The sequence below is a fragment of the Gigantopelta aegis genome, chromosome 3, assembly GCF_016097555.1.
Source record: "Gigantopelta aegis isolate Gae_Host chromosome 3, Gae_host_genome, whole genome shotgun sequence".
Classification (NCBI taxonomy): domain Eukaryota; kingdom Metazoa; phylum Mollusca; class Gastropoda; order Neomphalida; family Peltospiridae; genus Gigantopelta; species Gigantopelta aegis.
In genome coordinates, this window is record NC_054701.1 from 16,795,302 (window position 1) to 16,821,800 (window position 26,499).

The following is a 26,499-nucleotide window of genomic DNA, read 5'->3' on the forward strand; positions in this document are numbered from 1 at the left end:
TTTTCTTGCTGAAACAGTGAGGTGGAATATTAGGGTCGGAGTTCAGTGTGGAAATGAAGGGAAATAAATGGTTACCAGTATTGTAGACCACATGCAAACGTGATTTCTTGGCAAACAGTTTACATCTAGAATCTTTTACAATAGTTGAAAACTTGTGATTTTTGTTTTAGTATGGTAAATTATATATGTTTATTGTTGCAGACATTAAACATTCTGCCATGGTATGAATGCTTATTTGTTCTAGTAGCACCATGGGGTCTTTTATTAGCATTCCAACAAACAGGACAATGCACTGCACAGCCTTTGAGTCATATTAGTTAAAGAAAAAAACCAGGTCTACAGTTAGAATTAGGGACCATCGACTAATTTTATACACAAAGATTAGTTTCTAAGGATCTAGGTGAACAGTAGGTTATCTCAAAGGAAGCATGTAAACCAAGATTCATTGTGATAAAAACAAAAAATACACAGTCAATAATTACAGTTCTGTGGAATAAGTAGAACTTTTCTAGACTCTAATACTAGGTGAACTAATGCCATTGACATTGGCATATGACATGGGAGGTTTGGTGGGTTGCAGCTCCCCCCCCCCCCCCCCCCAATTACTTGGGAATTGATCATTTTACTGGGCAAAGCCTTAATGAGTTTAGAGCAAATCTTAATACTATGTATTCCTCTGGGATTTTTATTGGATAAGGTGGGTTAAGTGCTTGTTGGTATCTGTGGGATTGGTTTCTCAAAACTTTTGATATTTTATGCTACATTCAGTGCTTATGCTAAAATCAGGACATGTTTTAAAAAAACTCAGGACAAACTGCTTCTAAGCCTTGTATAAAGTGTCATATCCATTGGTTAATATGTTTTCCCTAAGCACAATGGCTGAAGACCACAGTATGACTTATTTAATTATTCTAACTATTCTGTTTTTGGTCAATAATATCCATCTTGCCATTGATTACATGCCATTTTATTCTTGTTTTACGAGCATTAGCAAACATTACTCCTACACGGGATTTTTTTCAGTTGTAGAAATATTGCCATATAGCTATCATGAGAAAATAGAACATTGGGAGGTGATGGGGGTTGAGACGGGGTATTAACCATAGGAGACGAAAGTGATGGAAGTGTTGAGATGTCCTCACTTAACAGTGAGTTGTCTGCAGGTGAATGAGTGTCGTTTTATGACCTGTGACTATAGCAACACTCACCGACATACCACACCTAGCTTGTTAAATAGCTGTAATAAGTAATTTAACAGCACATTTCCCAATCATTAATATTCTAACCATTGACTTGGGAGTGCATAATTGCAGTCCTGTCTTTTAAGGTCCTCGTAGAAACTGGATCCATCAGCAGAGCAGAACTAATGATCTTTATTAGATGTCATCATCTAAATGCCTCAATAAAAGTCTGGTGGTTTTCCCTGGGGACTTCCTTAACTAGATCAACATAAAGAGAGGCCATTTGACTCATGAGAAGAGCATGAACATTTGAAATAATTGATTCTGTTAGAGTTTGTCATTCAAAGTACACCGGTAAGGTGGGCAGTAATCTTGTTTGACACATTTTCTCAGCTGGATGGGCGGTAAAGTGAATTACTTAAAAGAATTGGTTCAACTACACACCATGCTGTACACTTCCACCATAATGTTGTCTATGCTATAGAGCCAGTCATTCTGGGAAGTGGCGGTCCATAAATGGACAAAACCAGGGTTAAACTTTAACCACAGCACTGACTGCAATAAAGTGTTGTGGTTGCCCTCCTCACTTGCTGTTCTGCCCCCAAAATCAGATGTTGATGGCAAGACAAATGCTGTGGTGCCCTAACTGGTTTGACACTGTGCCATTCCTATGAAATCATTTTTGGTCTGAAAAATGTTGAAAAAAAGTAAGTTGCCTTCATACCTCTCTTTTGAAGGAAAAGTTTGCCTTGCTACCCCTCCAACTTGCTTTGGTGCCATAATTTTTGTTATTAAACCAAAGGCAAGACTTGCTGTACCCCAAAAAAAGTTAAAATACAACCCTAGCAAAGCATGACTTAGTGATTAATGGCAGCAGTCAAGGGGCCTAATTCAGAAAGGTCTCTTAGGCTCTGCTAGACAACAAAACATCCTTTTTGCAAGTCTTTTAGCATTGCACTGCGAGATCGCAAAGTTGCAAGAGTTTAGTGAATTAGGCCTTTGACCTTGTCAAAACATTTACTCCACTCTGCCTTGATGGTTTCATTGGGGGTAACCATTTAGTCACTCAGATTCATAACTAGACATTCGTATTTGGAAACAGAATTACAACTTTCAGCTGTAATCAGTTTCTTTTACTGTTTTACTCTTGTCACTCACTATAACACTGACAATTTGTTTTATTTATTGGGTTAACTCCACTTTCTGCTTTCTGGGACAGTCTTACATCTGTGTTTTATTTTCACTGTGGCATGCGCTTTCTGGGACAGTCTTTCATTTCATTTCAACTTATTTTCGGGCTTATATCCAATTAAAGTTCAAGCACGCTGTCCTGGGCACACACCTCAGCTATCTGGGCTGTCTGTCCAGGACAGTGGATTAGTGGTTAGTGAGAGAGAAGAGGGTATAGCGGCCTTACACCTACCCTTAAGAACTCGCCCTGGGTTGGAGCTGGTACCGGGTTTTAAACACTGTAGTCTGATGGCTTAACCACTGCGCCATTGAGGCCGATGGGACAGTCTTACACCTGTGTTACTTTTATTTTCACTGTGGCATGCGACACCTGTGCTGTTGGACCAATCTGATAATTTACAAAGCAGTCCCCTTTGAATTAAAAGTTGACTTAGTTGTTGTACAGTACGTATTTGACCGGAAATAAGCCCAGGGGGCCAAGACAACTCATTGTGAGCTTAGCATGGGGTGGGCTTATTCCCAGACAAGGGGCCAGTTTTGTTGGAAAAAAAATTAATAATAATAATTAAAATAAATAACAATACTTAAATGAACTAGGAAGAAAACAAAAAACGTTCAGTAGCACATCTATTAATTAGTGTTCATTTGTTATTAATAAATAATAATTGTTTATGAATTAAATTGTGGTTTTTTTACTAGTATCTAATTATCAGAAACACACCTTCTATGTTACAATTACTTACCAGTGCTGTTTATTTACATCCAAAATTTAATGCTGAGAAGACTTAAAACAACAGCAATTAACAACAAACTCAAAGAATTGTCAATCTAAGATCATTGTTCTTAGCCAATCAGAATAAGGTATTTGCTTAATTAGCATTAACTGCGGACCCAGTGTGGTGGTAAAAATAGGCATTGGTTTTTAGTTCATACTTGGGCTTGGATACTTCAGAGAAATACTGCAGGCATGAAATTGAAAACAATGTTACACACTGTTATTGTTAGACTGCTAAATCTCACTGGTGGTAAAATATTGTGTTACATTTGTGTTTAATTACCGTATTTGACCGGAAATAAGCCCATGTCTTTGAATAAGCCCCCCTCCGTTTTGATAGCATTTAAGAAATTAGGCCCTCATTCGTAAATAAGCCCACCCCCAACTTTATAAATAACACGAAATTGCAAGTTTGCTCAAAGTTCATTTAAAAGGTCATACCTCCTGCAGATAATTAAACACAAATGTAACACAATGTTTTACCACCAGTGAGATTTAGCAGCCTAACAATAACAGTGTGTAACATAGTTCTCAATTTCATGCCTGCAGTATTTCTTTGAAGTATCCAAGCCCAAGTATGAACTAAAAACCAATGTCTATTTTTACCACCACACTGGGTCCACAGTTAATGCTAATTAAGCAAATACCATATTCTGATTGGCTAAGAACAATGACCTTAGATTGACAATTTTTTATAGTGTAAGCTGGCTGACTGTGTCAGAAACGTGTGTATACGCTATTGAGTTTGTTGTTTTAAGTCTTCTCAGCATTAAATTTTGGATGTAAATAAACAGCACTGGTAAGTAATTGTAACATAGAAGGTGTGTTTTTGATAATTAGATACTAGTAAAAAAACCACAATTTAATTAATAAACAATTATTATTTATTAATAACAAATGGAACATTAATTAATAGATATGCTACTGAACGTTTTTTGTTTTCTTCGTAGTACATTTAATTATTATTATTTATTTTAATTATTATCATTTTTTCCCCCAACAAAACTGGCCCCTTGTCTGGGAATAAGCCCACCCCATGCTAAGCTTACAATGAGTTGTCTTGGCCCCCTGGGCTTATTTCCGGTCAAATACGGTATCTGCAGGAGGTATGACCTTTTAAATGAACTTTGAGCAAACTTGCAATTTCATGTTATTTATAAGGTGACGAAGTTGGGGGTGGGCTTATTTACGAATGAGGGCCTAATTTCTTAAATGCTATCAAAACGGAGGGGGGCTTATTCAAAGACATGGGCTTATTTCCGGTTAAATACGGTAATGTCTTATTACATTAAGTGGTTATAACTGTCACCTTTTACCACTAACACATACTTCTCATACAATGCACATTTGTCACAGTATCGCTGATGGGGATGCTTCATTGTCATTTCAAACAGCCAATTACATGTGACGTCAAATGATGTGTGATGATTATTAATGATTTGTTATAGCGGTCAACTTCAGAGAATTTGTGCCAGCAAAAAAAAAAAAAAGGAAAGGAAGGAATGTTTTATTTAATGGCGCACAACACAGTTTAATTAGGGTCAAATGGCATCAGAATGCCAGCTAAAAAAGCCCAGAATTACCATTGTAAATGCCAAAGAGCATGCAAAGCAATTTAAATGTGATATGTACTCTAATGAAGGCATGCTTTTTTGTATGTTTTGTCAGCACGGTACAGAGACTTGCCATGCTGTATGTGAATGGAGACACTGAAGGTTGCATCAGGTAGTAAGTCATTTTACCACCAGAACAATCATTTTTTGTATGTTTTGTCAGCACGGTACAGAGACTTGCCATGCTGTATGTGAATGGAGACACTGAAGGTTGCATCAGGTAGTAAGTCATTTTACCACCAGAACAATCATTTTTTGTATGTTTTGTCAGCACGGTACAGAGACTTGCCATGCTGTATGTGAATGGAGACACTGAAGGTTGCATCAGGTAGTAAGTCATTTTACCACCAGAACAATCATTGATAAGTAACATTTTTAACTTGAATTTTAACTTGTACTTAATCATTTCATACACTGGTTGAAAGCAGTTGCTATCAGTTTTTCGGTTAGGCTTTTATAGGTGAGAGACCAACATGCTCCCTTTTACTGATGGATTTTTCTATCTACTTCAATCATGCACACTGTTTGTTTCCCTGATAGCATGACGACAACTGAGTTATTGGTCTGTGATGACCCTTTAACTGTCTGGCATGAGCCGTGCTCAAACAAAGTGATATGCCATCCCCAGTGACTGGCCACGCGATGGATTCTTACGGCTGCCGTATCACAGACTAGTTACTTGCACAGATTTTCACAGCGTGTGAATTATACATCGTATCAATCAAATAATTAAAACATATTTGCAACAATGCTTTTCAAGATTTACACAATTTCCGCTTCACATTTTTAATTATGCTTCACTATTGTATTGCGGTGCACCTCCCATGCAGGCAATTTTAATGCCAAACACTATTGTTTTATTCTTTTAATATTATTAAAATGTTTTCATACCAGCTGTTGGTTAATTATAGTAATGTTAGTTCTTGTTTAGTAAAATGTGGTAGCATAGGTGTCTGAATCCTGGGGCATCAAGTCGGGGGGGGGGGGGGGGGGGGGGGGGGTCACTGCCCCCTCCCAGATTTGAAGCTGAGATGGCGGGGGGGGGGGGGGGGGGTGGGGGGGGGTGGGGGGGGGGGGGGGTGGGGGGGGGGGGGGGCCAGAGTATACATTGCACACAACCACAACTTCCCCAGGAAGATCAAATTAATAACTGCTTTGCACTCTAGTTATAAGTATCTTTCAAAGGTTGTGTATAACATATTATAAAGAATTTTTACTTGCTATTTATTTTCAGATTTATGCTTTCATATGACAGCCTACATTACTATGCTAAATTGCATGTTTGACAGTTGATATAGATCACACATTTCTGTATGTATTCTTTGATTGATCTGAGTGTCGGTTCTCAGTAATATTCTATAACAACATTCATCTGGTGAACAACATACAAGGTGATCAGGTTAGAACTAGTATCTGCCTGGAAGGGATCAATGGGGTTTGGTTTATCACCTAATGAATGCAGAGTGCTCCTTAACCAGATTAAATACTGCTTATCTGCCCTTGACGTCTGCTAGTAGAAACAATGAGCAGATTGATTTGGGAGCTAATTACCAGCGTAGGGAAGAAGACATGGAAACGCATTATGGCTGAATTAAGACTGATTAGCCAGAACAAGCGCAGTCATTTCAATGCTAATCAGGTTATCAGTATGGAGAGTATTTCTTGTCAATTAAATGATTATTTTTCACTGTGTGTTATTGTTGTCTTAGTGGTCTCATGGATCAGTTACAGCTCTCTTTGATGATTAGCCATGAGCCGGTCGAGTGCATATTGCTTACACACTAAGACTGGACCACTCAGATTGATAATAATGTGAGAATCTTAAGTCCGTGCAATTTTAGTCTGTTTTTCTTTGATGTTTAAAAACAGTTTTGGGGGGGGGGGGGGGGTGTTAGTTATTATAATTGTCTTGCCTTTACAGAGTAAAAAGGTTAGATATAGATATTACTTTTCCACTGATAGAAAGAAAGAAATGTTTTATTTAACGACACACTCAACACATTTTATTTATGGTTATATGGCATCAGACATATGGTTAAAGACCACACAGATATTGAGAGAGGAAACCCACCGTCGCCACTTCATGGGCTTTTCTTTTTGATTAGTAGCAAGGGATCTTTTATATGCACCATCCCGCAGACCAGTAGTACATACCACAGCCTTTGATATACCAGTCGTGGTGCACTGGCTGGAACGAGAAATAGCCCAATGGGCCCACTGACGGGGATCGAACCCACAATGACCGCGCATCGAGTAAGCACTGTACCACTGGGTTACGTCCCACCGCCAATGATAGAAGCATAAATTTTTGCATTAAAGGTTATAAACATTAAAGTTTTGCGTTTAAATCAGTTTCTCATAAACTATTAGTCCTTGGTCAATGAAATTTGGTTTATAGTTGCACATCACAGAGCACTAAACATTTTATGGTAAGGCAAGAGATTGAATTCTATGAAATTCTTGCATTATTTAGTTTTCTTACTTTGTAGTCAGTTAAGATTCAGTATTCTGAGCACAAGAGCCAACTGGGCTAACCTCCAGGATGGAGGCTACTGTATATCTTCGCCTGTAAGTCGATCTTGGCTATAAGTCGAGTCCCTAACTTCAAGCCATGAAAACTTATTTTTTTATTGACCCGTTTATAAGTTGACCCATGAAAAACAACTTATAAATATAGAAGTATTTCTTATTTTCAGCACATGAGAACAATAATGTACGATATTTGAACAAAAGAAAATTATTTTACAAACTTTGGTTTTCACGTTTTGTACATCGCAATAGGCCCTATTTTAATCAAACTACATAGCATCCAAGCAAAATATTCCCTTAGTAGATAGTGAAAGCTGTTTGACTATTACTGTATGGCACTGTACAACATGGTTCTGTGCACAGACAACAACTTTATTTGTCAACACTGACAACAGATCACTACGATAAAACTGAAAGTATCATCAGTTAATCACATTTTTTGCCGCCATATTAATATATGTAAGGAGGATAACTCTGGAAAGTACACTGGTTTTTATACCAAATGATGTGTGTCCCTGTTGCTCTAGTGAACTGCAGAGACCAGTCTAAGCTATTTTAAGGGAAAGCTCAGTAATATTCATGAAGCTAATCATCGACAAAAGATTGTTTGAATAACGATTAATGCCAGTGACCAGAGTTCAAAATAAACTCCGGCAACAGGTAGTTAGTATTGTTTACATTTTTGCTATTAGTGATGGCTGTTATTTTAACTAAGTGGACTGCTGTCTTTGCATGTGAGATATCGCACACCTTTTCGCATAACCAAAACCGGTCTAATGCCCATAAAATAGGTTATAAATTTTTTGTTGTTGTCAAATTAACATATTTGAGTACAAATACAGGGCATAATTCAATAATATAACTTGTAAAATAATTCCCAAAATGGTAATATTTTTGGGAGAATTTTTTTAACCCTCTTATAAGTCGATCTCCCAAGTTAAAAAATAATTTTTGGGTGAAAAAATTTGACTTATAGGCGAAGATATACAGTAATGTTAGTGGTCTATTAATGCAAATTAGTGTGGGTTTAAAAATTAATGTTTTTACGTGAATTTTAGCTTTATTTATGAGTTTTATGCCAATTCATCTGCTTGTGAAGAAAGGAAAGGAATGTTTGTTTATCGGCATGCATTCATATCAGCTGACATGCTGTTGATACTCTGATATGAGATAAAGAAAGGAATGTTTGTTTATTGACATGTCATTACTTTGTTTAATCAGCTGACATGCTGTTGATACTCTGATATGAGATAAAGAAAGGAATGTTTGTTTATTGACATGTCATTACTTTGTTTAATCAGCTGACATGCCGTTGATACTCTGATATGAGATAAAGAAAGGAATGTTTGTTTATTGACATGTCATTACATTGTTTAATCAGCTGACATGCCGTTGATACTCTGTTATGAGATAAAGAAAGGAATGTTTGTTTATTGACATGTCATTACATTGTTTAATCAGCTGACATGCCGTTGATACTCTGTTATGAGATAAAGAAAGGAATGTTTGTTTATTGACTTCCCAGCGTATGGCCACAGACCACAGTTAATTACGCTATATGTTTCTATATAGCGTTAGCATATGTCTGATGCCATATAACCGTAAATAAAATGTGTTGAGTGCATCGTTAAATAAAAGATTTCTTTTCCTTTCCTATATAGCCTTAGTGGCTATAATATTTTTATTAATATCAGCAGGCTCATGGATGTTTGTATGTACCTTTGTCTGTCTGAGGGAAACATACCCTGAAAAGGACAACCCCTGTTGTCCAGCTCTTTCTCCTAGGATATTGGTTTAAACAAACACACCCACTAAACCTGGCCAGAGTACACCCATTTTACACAAAAACAGGCTGACCAACTTTCCAGAATTTTCCGAAAAATCCGGAATTTTCAGCACGTACTCGGAATTCCGGAATTGATGCCAAATATCCGGAATTGTTTTTCAAATTCACTCAAATTTAAAAAAACTAAATTTTAAGCAACTAATTCTTATTACATTCTAGAATTAAATATCTTTATCACTCATTTCAACCTGAGCTCCGTTTTGTCTAGTTTTGTGCCATTACCAAGGCCGCGGGCATGTGTCTACCAATGAAAATGTCGAGTAAACTGAAGCCATATATGGACTTTTTTTCTTATTTTTATTACTCGAATGGTTTATGTATTCATTTTAGAGATATTTTAATTATCGGCCTTATGTTCCTACGGGGCAGGCATCGGTTCTATGGCAATGTATGCAATTTTGCCACCATGGATGAATGCATGAATATATAATAGAAGAATGCTACGATCATACAAAAAAAAAAAAAACCCACGAACCGACAATTGCCTTCTTTCCATTGGCTTTCACATGCAACATTTGACTAAATAATGTTTGACCACCACTAATCTACTATATGATGCATCCATGACATTAATATACTACCGATATTATTTTATTCAAGTTAAATAATAATGCAATTGGGGTTTTTCTGTACACTGGCTCCCAAAAAGTGTTACTGTAATAGTAATGTAAGCACAATGCAAAATGGCAGCCAGTCTTAATGCAGACGTTTCGTCCCCGAACCAGTTAGCCACAAATCAGTTGGACCCCACTACATGCATATGATGAAATAGTGCATAAGTGGCAATGTACCTACATAAAAATAACAATGATCCCAAGTTTGTTTGTCACTTTATTGCTAATCTGTGGGTGGTAGTTTTAAACTGTAACTGGTTTTTTATGAGGAAGTTCCAATTCACATATAAATAATGATATACTCATTTGTATTGTCGTTTTGCAAATATATGTCAAACATGACATTTTTGGTTTAAAATTACTTTTATGAAAATGACGTTTTCGCGTGCTTTAAATTATTGTTTTGAAAAGGGCGTTCGCGCACATAAAAATTAAAATATCAGAAAATTCCAGGAAAATATTTCCATTAGGTTGGTTGCCCTGCAAAAAGTACTATTTTTGCATGGGCCAGAATTACCACAAAAAAGTCTTCAATGTCAACAAGTTACACATGTTTACAAACTACATGCTCTCCCCTGTCAACTTCAGTCAAATAGTTGCCACTTCAAAGCTGTCTGCCATGAAATAATCACAGTCAAACAGCAGACTACTTGCTGGAGTTTGGACAACCAAATGGAAAGATAACTGTGATCTGAGGCCGTATTGTTTAATCGGTGACTATTTATGTGTCTGAAATGCCAACTGCAATGCCAACTGCAACAGTTGGTCCATAGTATCAGAAATAAAATCTGCTGGTGTCATGTGGGCTATCATAGTATTTCATTTTAACTTAATTTTCATGCTTATGTCCATTTAAGGTTCAAGTATGCTGTCCTGGTCACACACGTCTATTTGAGCTGTGGTTAGTGGTGGTTTAGAGGGAAGTTAGTCTATTGGCCAATAAAGTGTGAAAACTCAGTCTATAGTACTGCCGGAAATAGAATAAAAATGATTTTCATCGATTATTTCTTACATATTAAACAGACATGTAAATATTTTGTAAATACCTATTTAATGATAGTCTACCTAATTTAGCATCTACTTGTTTTGGCTCTCATTGATGTACAAGGTGGTATTTACTCTTGAAATTGAAAGAAAAATGTCATTAAAAAGGTGATTTGTACACTTTATTGGAACAGACTATAGCAAATTTTGGTCAACTTGTGTCAATTTCATTGCTGTTACAATATGTGAGGGACTGTTTATGGCCCGGGAAGTAGATAAACCTGTATAAATGGTCTAAAATGAATTCTACATTGCGGGACTTGTTGATGTGTACTAATTGCCATTTTACCTGGTTGACGGCATGTGCAGTCAAAAGGTAACAACGAACTAATTCTGTACCACAGTGCAGTTATTAGCACTAAGAATTCGTGCCACTGGTTATGTTGTAGGTATTACAAATAAATAAAATAAAATAAATTCTAAAATGATATAAAATAATATCGGCTCCAACCAAAGTTTTAACGGCTCTGGTGTAAATATGTCTGTCCGTCCGTCATCTGTCTATCTGTATCTATGTCTGTCTGTTAATTTGTATATGTTAATACAACAAACTATCCAATTTAAAAGCAGCATAACATTTTTATTCAAACTTCAGTAACACATTAATTGTTTCCATAATTCAGTTCCATGATTCATTTTGAATGCAAAACATTTTCCGTTGATTCTCGCAGCTTTCAGTTGAAATGCAAACGTTCTCCGATGTGATCAGTGTACTCCATGTCTGTGATATTGTGGCTGATCAACTCGTCTTTCAGAGACCGGATTCTGACATCGATAGTGCGGTATTTTCGTTTTCATGCCGCAGCTCGCCAGTGACAATCTAACTGATATAGGTTAACTTCCACTGTAGACTGCTCACGTTTCAATAGACCTACCACCTCAAATATGTTCGGATGACTCTTCTGGGCGTATTTTATGGTGCCATCCTTTCAAATGGTTATTTGTCTGGTGGCTGTCAAAGTGGTTCCACATTTCTGGACTTCATGTTCCTTCTATCCAGGTGTTAGTGACGTAGTCCATCAGTAATGTTACCTTTTCATTCTGGGAACTGTCGACAATTGTGTCAGCCCAAACGTCCCAAACTTTGTCCAGCAGAACCATCGGAAGGGCTGAAGCACGCCTTACCACCTTTTGTACATCATCGTTTTCAATATATTCTGATGCTAGTTCTACTTTTTGTGCGTACGACGTAATGGAAAATTAAAAACCAAAACACCCCCCCCCAAAAAAAAACCCAAACACCCAGCCTCTCAATCGTGTGGTGGGGAATACAGTGCGTACAACGTTGTGAGCAGATATTACAACCCAGGACAGTAATCCTTTAAAACAGTAGAGACCAATACGAGCAAAATAAAACAAAATGAGTAGAAAAAGAAGAAATAACAATAATAATAATTTTAAGAAAAGAAAACACACGAGCCCGTGCTCAGTTGCTACCCCGAACACTAAGACTTCTACCTATCAATCGACATATATACACCATAGATGTAAATACTACCATCCCCCACCCTTAAAGTGAATCAGAAAAAAACTAGGGGTCAAGCTGCTTATTTCAGAGATAATGAGTAGTGTCTATAACTACTCTAATTCCGCACAAAATTTGAGTACTTTTTTTACAGGTTCCCCAAACGTTTTAAGCTCAAGGCTACTTGACACAGTGGTACTAGATGAAATAAAATTGCATACATGTTTTGCCAAGATGAAACTATTTTTTGTTTACAAATTACAACCAACACACTCACATGATCACCAATCACAGGACTTGTGGTATTAACTGCTCTATCAAAAGTTGGGTGCATCTCTAACTTTGACACAGCCAGGAGTTATTTTGCTTGAGTTTACCTAGACTACCGGTAGCTTCAAAAATCCAATAGGACAACACCACACAAACCATGATTGGAATAGGGAAACCCCAAGAACTGGATCAACTGAGGCAGATAAGCTCGGTAGTCTCCTGCTTATAAAACTCATGAGTGTTAACAGAGTCTGAGACTTTAATGCTGCGTTCATTGGAAGTCGTGAATATCGTATTTCACAATTCACAATTTGTGAAGAGCGTTCGTTTGGCGAAATAACCCATGAACACAACTTACGAACTGGGATAGGATTTTCTGTCTCAATCTTCACAACACGTGGAAAAATCGCCGGAACAAACACAAATTATTTGTACGATTATGAGTTGTGGTGTGTGAGATTGGAGTGACAGTGCAGATTGTCTATAAATCGCCTGAACGCTCTCCACTTGGTGAAGTCGTGGTCACAATTTGGAACTGGTCAATTCACAATATTCATGAGTACCAAATGAACACAGCATCACTTCATGGCAACACCTTACAAAGTGCATGCAGGTGACGTTGTTAAAGATTTTAGTTCAGACTTTATGAGCATGAGCAGAGCGAGACAGTGGTAAAGTGCTTGCTCGATGCGCAGCCAGTCTAGGATCGATCCATCTATTGGGCTATTTCTCGTTTCAGGCAGTGCACCACAACTGGTGTATCAAAGGCCATAGTATGTGCTATCCTGTCTGTGGGATGGTGCATATAAACGATCCCTTGCTTCTAATGGAAAATATAGCAGGTTTCCTCTCTAATACTATATGTTCAAATTACCAAATGTAGAACATCCAATAGCCGATAATTAATAAATCAATGTACTCTAGTGGTGTTGTTAAACAAAACAAACTTTTTTTATAAGGATGAGTCTGCAGTTCTAGCACACACTGCTACCATGTTCATTTATTCATTTCAACTTATTTTCTTGCTCATATCCAATTAAGGCACACATCTCAGCTGTCTAGGCTGTCTGTTCAGGACAGTGGGTTAGTTGTTTGTGGTTAGTGAGAAAGAAGAGGGTGTAGTGGTTTTATTGAGTCATTAAAACTCACTGTGGGTGGGAGCTGGTACCGGGCTGCGAACCCAGTACCTACCAGCCTTATGTCTGATGTCTTAACCACGACACCACCGAGGCCGGTACCGGGCTGTGAACCCAGTACCTACCAGCCTTATGTCTGATGTCTTAACCACGACACCACCGAGGCCGGTACCGGGCTGTGAACCCAGTACCTACCAGCCTTATGTCTGATGTCTTAACCACGACACCACCGAGGCCAGTACCGGGCTGTGAACCCAGTACCTACCAGCCTTATGTCTGATGTCTTAACCACGACACCACCGAGGCCGGTACCGGGCTGCGAACCCAGTACCTACCAGCCGTATGTCTGATGTCTTAACCACGACACGACCGAGGCCGGTACCGGGCTGTGAACCCAGTACCTACCAGCCTTATGTCTGATGTCTTAACCACAACACGATTGAGGCCGGTACCGGGCTGTGAACCCAGTACCTACCAGCATTATGTCTGATAGCTTAACCACGACACCACCTAGGCCGGTACCGGGCTGTGAACCCAGTACCTACCAGCATTATGTCTGATGTCTTAACCACGACACCACCGAGGCCGGTACCGGGCTGTGAACCCAGTACCTACCAGCCTCATGTCCGATGTCTTAACCATGACACCACTGAGGCCGGTACCGGGCTGTGAACCCAGTACCTACCAGCATTATGTCTGATGTCTTAACCACGACACCACCGAGGCCGTACCGGGCTGCGAACCCAGTACCTACCAGCCTCATGTCCGATGTCTTAACCATGACACCACTGAGGCCGGTACCGGGCTGTGAACCCAGTACCTACCAGCATTATGTCTGATGTCTTAACCACGACACCACCGAGGCCGGTACCGGGCTGCGAACCCAGTACCTACCAGCCTCATGTCCGATGTCTTAACCACGACACCACCGAGGCCGGTACCGGGCTGCGAACCCAGTACCTACCAGCCTTATGTCTTAATCACGACACCACCGAGGCCGGTACCGGGCTGCGAACCCAGTACCTACCAGTCTCATGTTCGATGTCTTAACCACAACACCATCGAGGCCGGTACCGGGCTGTGAACCCAGTACCTACCAGCCTCATGTTCGATGTCTTAACCACAACACCATCGAGGCCGGTACCGGGCTGTGAACCCAGTACCTACCAGCCTTATGTCTGATGTCTTAACCACGACACCACCGAGGCCGGTACCGGGCTGTGAACCCAGTACCTACCAGCCTTATGTCTGATGTCTTAACCACGACACCATTGAGGCCAGTACCGGGCTGTGAACCCAGTACCTACCAGCCTTATGTCTGATGTCTTAACCACGACACCATTGAGGCCGGTTCTACCCTGTTTGTACAGAGATGGTTAAGTACAAACTCTATTGGAGATAAAAAATCTCCGAGATATTATTTTTAGAATTCTAGATTTGAGGTTGATCTAAAAACGTTACTTTTCTTGTTCTTTGATGAAACATGGGGTACTTTTCTTGTTCTTTGATGAAACATGGGGTACTTTTCTTGTTCTTTGATGAAACAATGGGTACTTTTCTTGTTCTTTGATGAAACATAGGGTACTTTTCTTGTTCTTTGATGAAACATGGGGTACTTTTCTTGCTCAGTCAGTAGAGTGTTCACCCTAATAGCTGCAGTTGAAGGATTCAATCCCCTTGGTGGACCCATTCTTTGGGTTTTATCCCATCCCAACCAGTCCCCCATAACTGCTTTATGTCTCTGGGGAAGTGCATGTAAAAGATGGAAAATGGAAAAATTGGCATTGCCCACTGGTGCTCTCTTGCACCTGCCAGTCCCTCCTCCCACCCACCCAAAACACTTTTCCTGTCCTGAACACCTGTGCCCATGACAGGCATGCGCTACAACAGTTTGCTCTGAATGTACTTACCTGACCTGACTTTATGGGAAAATGTAGCAGGTTTCCTCTGAAGACTACAATTACCATATTTATGACATCCAGTAGCTGATGATTAATTAATCAATGTGCATTAAATAAAGCAAACTAACTTTTTTATTATTAAAAAGCCCATAATAATTGCCTACATTTTAAAATTCTGCAAAATTTTCTACATCTTTTTGTCCAATGTCAATGTCCTCCCTGTCTATTAAAAGTGATATTTTGATGTGTCAGTGTGCATACTGACATGAATGTGAGGATGTGAGGTCGATAAATCTAGTTTAATGTTCTGTTCTGGCCTGTGTTTTAATCAAAAAGCATGCACCATGCAGCGAGGACAGACACGGGAGGCCAGGTTGTGTTTGTGTCCAGTGTGACTTCTATCTCCATAAAACAAAATTAATTATATTACTAGATTAATGACCTGCATGTCTGCTAGTGTGTTGACTTCAAGGGAAACAGAGCGGGACGTAGCCCAGTGGTACAGCGCTCGCTCGATGCGCGGTCGGTGTGAGATCGATCCCCATCAGTGGCCCCATTGCACTATTTCTCGTTCCAGTCATTGCACCACGACTAATATATCAAAGGCCATGGTATGTACTACCCTGTTTGTGGGATGGTGTATATAAAAGATCCCTTTGAAAAGAGTAGCCCATGAAGTGGCGACAGCGGGTTTACTCTCTTAATATCTGTATTGTCCGTAACCATATGTTTGATGCCATATAACCATAAGTAAAATGTGTTGAGTGCATCGTTAAATAAAACATTTCTTTCTTCGTATTGCTATTGCCTCACATTGATCATATAGGGTTGAGGTACTTTTTTGTGCATCACACACCTATCCACTTAAGGTTCATGCATGACCAACATGGGGCCAACTTCTGACATCACCATTCGTTGGTTCTGGAGTAGATGACCTTATATTCCAAGCCATGTTATTTATATTAATTGTTTTGTTTTGAAACATTTCGAAACATTCATTATGCAGTCATTTCACATTGGGATAAACGTTTTATGATATGTTTTGTGGGGTTTATTATTACTGTATAACAGTACAAAAAACTGACATAAATGTCAAAAAAATTGTATGCCATTGAACAAATATTCAATATCTACTGTACATTCTGTAAAAATGATGGTTGATTGGCCCACCATTTTCTTTTTCCACAGCCCTTTTAGTCTTTTTACCAGGATGAAATGTACTCTCCTATATGTCTTCGAGATTTTTTTATTCATCCAACATTTTTAGATTACCATTTTAAGTCAGTCAACTGCAACTGTCTGGAGTATTCAAAATGAGACACTCTCTGTGAGAAAGTAGTGCTATGGTCATGGTAGAACATCGAAAGGAAATTAGAACTGATGGGGACAAATAACTCTCAAAGAAATGAGGAAGTGAATTTCATTCCAGAAAAAAGACTAACAAAAAAGTGGTGTGCCAATCAACTATCATTTTTGTCTGGCCTTTATGAAGTAAAAAAGGTGAGATAAGTTTAACATTTAGCTCCGTGTCTCACAAACTAAGGTCTTCATTAATGAAAGTTAAGGTAGGGTTTTTATGGTGGGTGTTTTCTTTTAGCATTGTATAAGTTTATGGTAGGCTAGACTTTTAATTCATTAAAATTCTTGTTTATACAGTAAACACGGAGTAGCATCTCAATGGTATAGGTTTTTTGTTCATTACATTTTGCGTTGTATATAAAAAAAAAAAATTAAGCTATGTGTCAAAGCAAAACATTTTTTATCAATAGACAACATAATGAACAGGCCTTGTGCAGATTTTTAAAGTTCATACTTTTTCTGCTATTTAATTTCAAAATGTTTTTATGAATCATCTAATATATTATATATAGGTGAAGATTGCTAGAAGCTTAATAATCAGACATGACAAGCATGCATGAACCTTAGCTATAAGTAAATCCAAATCCATGTTGCAGTAGACAGATGCGGACAGCTATACAAAGATATGAAAACCTTGAGATCACATTATCTTGGTGTAGAGTATGTTCTGTACAAAGATACGAAAACCTTGAGATCACATTATCTTGGTGTAGAGTATGTTCTGTAAAAAGATACAAAAACCTTGAGATCACATTATCTTGGTGTAGAGTATGTTCTATACAAAGATATGAAAACCTTGAGATCACATTATCTTGGTGTAGAGTATGTTCTGTACAAAGATACGAAAACCTTGAGATCACATTATCTTGGTGTAGAGTATGTTCTGTAAAAAGATACAAAAACCTTGAGATCACATTATCTTGGTGTAGAGATTGTTCTGTACAAAGATATGAAAACCTTGAGATCACATTATCTTGGTGTAGAGATTGTTCTGTACAAAGATATGAAAACCTTGAGATCACATTATCTTGGTGTAGAGTATGTTCTGTACAAAGATATGAAAACCTTGAGATCACATTATTTGTAGAGATTGTTCTGTACAAAGATATGAAAACCTTGAGATCACATTATCTTGGTGTAGAGTATGTTCTGTACAAAGATATGAAAACCTTGAGATCACATTATCTTGGTGTAGAGTATGTTCTATATAAAGATATGAAAACCTTGAGATCACATTATCTTGGTGTAGAGTATGTTCTGTACAAAGATATGAAAACCATGAGATCACATTATATTGGTGTAGAGTATGTTCTATATAAAGATATGAAAACCGTGAGATCACATTATCTTGGTGTAGAGTAGAGATCACATTATCTTGGTGTAGAGTATGTTCTATATAAAGATATGAAAACCTTGAGAGATCACATTATCTTGGTGTAGAGTATGTTCTGTACAAAGATATGAAAACCTTGAGATCACATTATGTTGGTGTAGAGTATGTTCTGTACAAAGATATGAAAACCTTGAGTTCACATTATCTTGGTGTAGAGTATGTTCTGTACAAAGATATGAAAACCATGAGATCACATTATATTGGTGTAGAGTATGTTCTATATAAAGATATGAAAACCTTGAGATCACATTATCTTGGTGTAGAGTAGAGATCACATTATCTTGGTGTAGAGTATGTTCTATATAAAGATATGAAGACCTTGAGAGATCACATTATCATGGTGTAGAGTATGTTCTGTACAAAGATATGAAAACCATGAGATCACATTATATTGGTATACATGAAGAGTATGTTCTATACAAAGATATGAAAACCTTGAGATCACATTATCTTGGTGTAGAGTATGTTCTGTACAAAGATATGAAAACCTTGAGATCACATTATGTTGGTGTAGAGTATGTTCTATACAAAGATATGAAAACCTTGAGATCACATTATCTTGGTGTAGAGTATGTTCTGTACAAAGATACGAAAACCTTGAGATCACATTATCTTGGTGTAGAGTATGTTCTGTAAAAAGATACAAAAACCTTGAGATCACATTATCTTGGTGTAGAGATTGTTCTGTACAAAGATATGAAAACCTTGAGATCACATTATCTTGGTGTAGAGATTGTTCTGTACAAAGATATGAAAACCTTGAGATCACATTATCTTGGTGTAGAGTATGTTCTGTACAAAGATATGAAAACCTTGAGATCACATTATTTGTAGAGATTGTTCTGTACAAAGATATGAAAACCTTGAGATCACATTATCTTGGTGTAGAGTATGTTCTATATAAAGATATGAAAACCTTGAGATCACATTATCTTGGTGTAGAGTATGTTCTGTACAAAGATATGAAAACCATGAGATCACATTATATTGGTGTAGAGTATGTTCTATATAAAGATATGAAAACCGTGAGATCACATTATCTTGGTGTAGAGTAGAGATCACATTATCTTGGTGTAGAGTATGTTCTATATAAAGATATGAAAACCTTGAGAGATCACATTATCTTGGTGTAGAGTATGTTCTGTACAAAGATATGAAAACCTTGAGATCACATTATGTTGGTGTAGAGTATGTTCTGTACAAAGATATGAAAACCTTGAGTTCACATTATCTTGGTGTAGAGTATGTTCTGTACAAAGATATGAAAACCATGAGATCACATTATATTGGTGTAGAGTATGTTCTATATAAAGATATGAAAACCTTGAGATCACATTATCTTGGTGTAGAGTAGAGATCACATTATCTTGGTGTAGAGTATGTTCTATATAAAGATATGAAGACCTTGAGAGATCACATTATCATGGTGTAGAGTATGTTCTGTACAAAGATATGAAAACCATGAGATCACATTATATTGGTATACTTGAAGAGTATGTTCTATACAAAGATATGAAAACCTTGAGATCACATTATCTTGGTGTAGAGTATGTTCTGTACAAAGATATGAAAACCTTGAGATCACATTATGTTGGTGTAGAGTATGTTCTGTACAAAGATATGAAAACCTTGAGATCACATTATCTTGGTGTAGAGTATGTTCTGTACAAAGATATGAAAACAGTGAGATCACATTATCTTGGTGTAGAGTATGTTCTGTACAAAGATATGAAAACCTTGAGATCACATGATCTTGGTGTAGAGTATGTTCTGTATAAAGATTTGAAAACCTTGAGATCACATTATCTTGGTGTAGAGTATGTTCTGTACAAAGATTTGAAAACCTTGAGATCACATTATCTTGGTGTAGAGTATGTTTTTACTAAAAAATACAAGACATGTCTAGAAGCAAATTATTTGCCCACCAACATATGCAATATGACTTAATTGAATTAACTTAAAATGTATTGAAAATATTTGCTTTCTGTAAAGACTTATTAAACCACTTTGTTGTATGCTTGATTATCACTGAAACCTGACTTCCAATTTTGTTGATAATACTAGTTTTAAAGTAATAATCCTTTAATTTTGTCAAAGTTTTATGGTTTTGATCAGTATCTTGAATGTGATATATCCAGAAAGTGATTCCTCAACCACAAGAACATATAATTGGCCTTTATTTATAAAATGGGATTTAAGATATATATCACATTATTTTTAACAAACTCAATACTGCCATCTTGTATGGTGGTCGTATTGGATTTCTGTAAGAAAGCATGCAGTTCTCCATCCTTTGTGTCACAGACCCTAGTTGACTTAATTTACAAATCTGTAACACATTTGGATTAAGTTACAACAGAGTGATGTTGAAACGGTGAAATACCCTTAAAAATAGACTAAACCTCAACTCCATAACTGTTATTTTTTAAAATATGAAAAATGCATTTTGTAATATTAAAAACACCAGGATGACCAGAAACACTTTGGATGTACAGAAATGGATACTCTAAACAATAAAATCTAAGTAAATTATGATTTTAGTTATCATAAATGGCTCTAATAGTTAAAAAATATGCCTTAGTGTTTAAAAAGTAGGATCTGTCACTTGAAGTTGTAACAGATGTCTAAATCATTTAGTTGCTGCCATATCAAAAACATTTTATGATGATGCATAAATGAAAACGACCCTTTAGCTTAAAGTACATTTATCCGTTGTTAAAAATGAAAGAGAATAACTAAACAAAATGAGAAATGCTTATCTATTTTTAATTAACTCGTCTGTAATATATTCTGTTTGCTTTGCTGAAAATTTATTTTAAAGGTCAGAGAAACTGCTGTTAAAAATACTGTGGAAATAACCAATGTGGTTTCATCAGCCTTGTGTACTCTCTGAATTGATTTTTTAAAAGTTAATATTAGTTTGGAGAAAGATTTGTGTTTATTTTTACTTCATCACTTATTCACATCTATTCAATACTGTGGAAATCAACTCAACTAAAAGGAATTATTCAGGTTTGGTAATTCTTTCTGAATGTGCCCAATAGCTGATGTATTTTTCATGCTGAGGTGTCGTTGAACATTCATTTCTTGTTAAATATGTACCAAATATGAACTATATTCATTGATTTTTTTAACTCTTATACCTTAGAGTCAGTTACCAATACTTGCTGCCTATTGGGTTGAGGTATAGTTCAGCAGAAGAACACTGGCTTGGGATGCGATTGGAACTTATGATTTTAATCCCCTCAGTCAACCAAACAGGTTTTTTCCTGTCCCTGATGTTTCAAAGGTTCCAATGCTACATTGTCTGTCTTGTCTGTTGGAAAGTGCATGTGACTGATATTTGATATTGGAGCTGCGTCAGTGCAGTCTTGCTTTATTTCCATACACTATATTGAAATTAATTATTTAATAAGATAGACAAATTAAGCTGAAAATCTAGTAAATTAGTTGAGTCGGCCTTGGATTACATGATCTGCTCATGTAGCTCATCAGTTCGCTTTAATCGGTTATTATAATCTGCCAATACAAACAGTGGTTGATAAAATGTGTTAAACAGCTTACAACATCTAACAATTAACAAAGGTTTTTTCCCTAATGTTTCCTAATTTAGTTATATACTAAAATAATAGTGAAAACTGGGATATGTTAGATAGTTGATTGATGAAAGAAAGCAAAGAATAAAATGTTTTATACAACAATACTCAACACATTTTATCTTTGGTTATATGGCATGTGGTTAAGGACCACACAGATAATGAGAAAACTTACTTAGCAGCAAAGGATCTTTTATATGCACCATCCCAGACAAGATAGTACATGTACTTACTACAGCCTTTGTTACACCAGTTGTGAAGCACTGGCTGGAGCGAGAAGTATTTGCTGAATGAAGTACATTTCATGATTGATTCATCTCAAGTACATCTTCAGGCTATATTTTGTTGGATTATTTAACTGTTCACCTGTCAAGTGACCATGGGCCTAATTCACTAAACTCTTGCAACTTTGAGATCTCGCAGTGCAATGCTAAAATACTTGCAAAGAGGATGCTTTATTGTCTAGCAGAGACCTTTGTGAATTTGGCCCCAGGTCTTTTATGCCATTATGGTGTGAGAGTTAACAGAATCAAGTGTGCCCACACAATCAGTGTCACCAAAGGTTTCCACCATTGTTTATCCACTGATGAAAGTGTACCAATGTTATAGAAATTTTTTTATAATCAGACCACCTGCTGTGGTAATTCTGTCACTGTTTTCTTGGACAAGAAAAAGATTTGGTCTTTTTAACGTTTTTCTCAGTTCATTTCTAATGGTCCACCATAGACCCTAATGGGTGTATACCACCAAATCAAATCCCATAGATGACAATAGTAACATATGTGGCTAAAACTCATACTTGCAGTGTATCAATTGACATATACACCACAGATATAAATATTACCACCCCTCACCCTTAAAGTGAATCAGAAAAAATCGGGGTGAAGCTGTCATTTCAGAGATAGCGGGTAGTGTATGACTACCCTAGTTTTGCACAAAATTTGAGTACTTTTTTTACAGGCATCCCACACATGTTTCAAGCATAAGGTTACTTGACACAGTGTTACTAGATAAAATAGGATTGTATATATTTTTGCCCAGATGAAACTAATTTCTTTTACAACAAACACATTCACATTTATCACCAATGACAGGACTTAACTGCTCTATTAACTGCTCTATCAAAAGATGGGTGCAGCTCAAACTTTAACCCAGCCGGAAGTTATTTGGTTTAGTACTACCTAATCCCCTGCCGCACTTAATCACAGGCTCCACTTAATGAGATTGCCCTTGAAAAGAACTGCAACCAATGACCTTGCATGCATCATAACATAAACCCCCTGTTTATTTTAGTTGTTTTGCATGAAGCAATCATAAATATCACATGTAACATTGTTTGTATATTTGTAAAACTGGAAGAAATCAGAGAAAACGTTTCTTATTTAGCAACACTACTGGGGCACATTGATATAATAATCATGAGCTATTCATTGTCAAACATTTGTAATTCTGAGATATAGTCTTAAAGAAAACCTGATTCCAGTTTCCATTAGCTGCAAGGGATCCTCAATATGCACTTTCCCACAGGGAAATCATAAAGATTACTGTGTATTGTTTGTATGTTTATAGGTCTCAATAATCACCAAATCATATGCAATATTAAATTTGTTTTTGTAGATCCTGAAGAAATCACAAAAAAAGGAATTACCATGATTGTATTTAATATTGTTTATTTGAATTTCAGAAGGAATCCCAAAGTTATGTGATATTGTTTCAATATTAGTAGTTTCTGAAGTAATAACAAAGATTATCACTAATATTGTTTATGTGTTTGAGGATTCTGAAGTAATCACAAAGATTAATGTAATATTGTTTGTATATTTGTAGATCCTGAAGGTTGGTTTGACAGAGGTGCGATACGTTACTCTGAAGCACGCCCGACCATGGTTGATCCACTCGCTGAAGAACACAAAGGGTCGGGGTCACACAAACACACAGACAGACGCAGAACAGGTAGGTTATTAGTGACATACTTCTTATTTGACTTAACCATGACTGGTATATCAAAGGGCATGGTATATGCTATTCTGTCTGTGGAGTGGTGCATATAAAAGATCCCTTGCTGCTAATCGAAAAGAGTAGCTCATTGGTTAGTCAAGCACATGCAAGTTTCAGCTGACTTAGATCTTCTAACTTCGGTAGTTTATTAGTGACATACTTCTTATTCGACTAATTCACGCATTGTTGAGTCAAGCCCACAGAAATTTCAGGTGACAGATACGGTACAGTTTCACTTACTGATAAATCCAACAACACAAGCTTGAACCGACATAGATCTGGTTCTGTTTAGTAGTGACATACTTTCTATTTGATGTATTCACTCATTGATAAATCCAGCCAAACAAACCTCAACCAACAAAGATCCGGTATAGTTTGTTAGTCTCATCTGATGATATATTCTATTTGACTAACATGTTTATGGTAGATACATTATTTTTCATTGTTTATACATTCACCCAGTTTCTTGTTCATAAAAGCATCCAGTTGACTGGAATGAAAGTGAACAGGAAGCGTTCCTGTATGACTGACTGATATTACTTGAGCCTTGATTGAGTGTCGGTTCCTACGAAGTATATTGGGGCACTCAGACTGATATAATGGCTCTTCAGAAAACAGTTTGTGATTGCATATGTAATATATTTAAATCTGCTATCTCATATATGGTTTTTTTATTAGTTAACCATTATGAAGAGACCATCCACATTAATGTTCTTATTCACATGCACTTTTTCAATATCCTTTGGCCATACTCGCTAATTTAGGTTACATGATATTGTATTACCGGTATTCTCCATGTTATCACTCAGAAGCAGGGTTGCTAGTTCATTGTCATTCCAGCCAATGCTCCACAACTGGTGGAATAATAGCCCTGGTACTGTTCTGTCGGTATGGTGGTGCCTATAAAAGATCCATTGCTGCCAATTAAAAAAAAGTAGCCCATGAAATGGCGGCAGCAGGTTTCCTCTCTCATGATCTGTGTGATCCTTAACCATATGTTCAATGACGTATAATCATAATTAAAACGTGTTGTATATAAACTACTTTGTGTTATTAAGCATTACAAAACATGGCATCACTTGTAGGAAGATGTAATGATAACCATTTAGAGTGATAACACACAAATGTATTAAAACTGTAGATGTATTTTAATATTAGTGACTGATGTTATGAAATGGTGCAGCTTTAAGTAACAGAGCATATATTACTAATGACTGGTGATTACAACTTTTACAAACTTGATTTATTCAGGAATGTTTGTCAGATAGAAAAGTCATTATACAAATTTTGATTTTTTAAACCTGATAGCATGGGCAGAGATTGGGGAGGTTTGAGACTAAATGTATTTTTGACAGTGCAATATTAGGCTATTCATATGAGTGTTCAGACGACACTATGTCCCTATGATGACTTACCCACTAAAGTATCTTACACTGGAACTTGTATGTGAGTAAGGCCTCCACGAGTCCACTTCTATGTGAGTAGGGCCTCAACGAGTACTCGAGGGTCAAACTTGACCCAGACCCAATTACCCGCCACTTGCACTAGACGATTATGAGACTAAGGAATACAGTAAAATAGCATTATGCATCTTAATTCCAGCGCTGAACATGGATGCCAAATAATTTGAATTTGCTTTTCCCTCCATGTCTCATAAGCCTATAATGTAACCGGCGGCAAGCATAAGGCAAAATTACATTAAAAATATAATTAATTAAGAGTGTTCTTCCTTGCACGAGTACTCAAGTCCTGTGAACGGACTCGAGTCTTGCTAGACTCGGCATGTGGCCAAGTTTTCATATATGTTCCATTGATTGTCATTGTCTGTTTGAAATTTGCAAAACGTGTAATAACATAATAATGCTACAATTAATAATATTTATACTAAAACTACCTCTTTATATTGGTAACAAGATTTGTATCTTAACTTGTAAAATTTGAATTCACTAGCGGTGAAAAGGTTCCTGTGATCCAAATGAATGTATGCAGAATTTTACTTACTTGAAGTGTGGCCATGAAAAGTTTAGAATATGATTGTATAACCATTCCGTTTGATATATCAGAGGTGTTCTATCAACTGCATGTGCTATTCATGCATTATGCACACAGTTTCTTCCCTTATGTGCATTTTGGGTCACGTGATCCTGGTTGATGTCATTTTCCTTATCATTGGACTGCAAAATAATTGTATGGCTTCTCATTACTCAGAAAAACACTTTTTGTGGTATCTGATTGTCATCAACGTGATGTCACGCCTCTCAAACAACTGACATCTCCTAGCGATAGGTATGCTTAAAGTTGGAATGGCATTGTTGTTAGACATTGTGGTGTTCATTAGTGTTCAATAGAACACCATATAGTGTTGGCAGAGATGTTATCAGTGGTTAGGAGTACTACAGTTCTTCTGTATTTAGGGAATCTATGTGTGACGTCACATTTGAAAAATGCCTATATCAGGCTAGTATATCTACTGATCATTTGGAAACAAGTCTGACATCCCGTAACATCCCTGAGTTAAGGCCAATTGGTGGAAGAAAGAAAAAAACGACCATGACTGTTTAGGAATATGTTATCCTATTATGACATCA

The 26,499-nt window shown here is 37.0% G+C and overlaps 1 protein-coding gene across 2 annotated transcripts in view; it reads left to right on the forward strand.

The window, feature by feature from the left end:
* LOC121367596 (general transcription factor 3C polypeptide 1-like) overlaps nucleotides 1-26,499 on the forward strand; it is a 236,243-nt gene that overhangs the window by 201,929 nt on the left and 7,815 nt on the right. For both annotated transcript variants that reach the window (XM_041491869.1, XM_041491870.1), the window contains exon 37: nucleotides 23,741-23,866. In XM_041491869.1, the coding sequence (XP_041347803.1) occupies nucleotides 23,741-23,866 (126 nt within the window). The remainder of the gene's footprint in view (nucleotides 1-23,740; nucleotides 23,867-26,499) is intronic.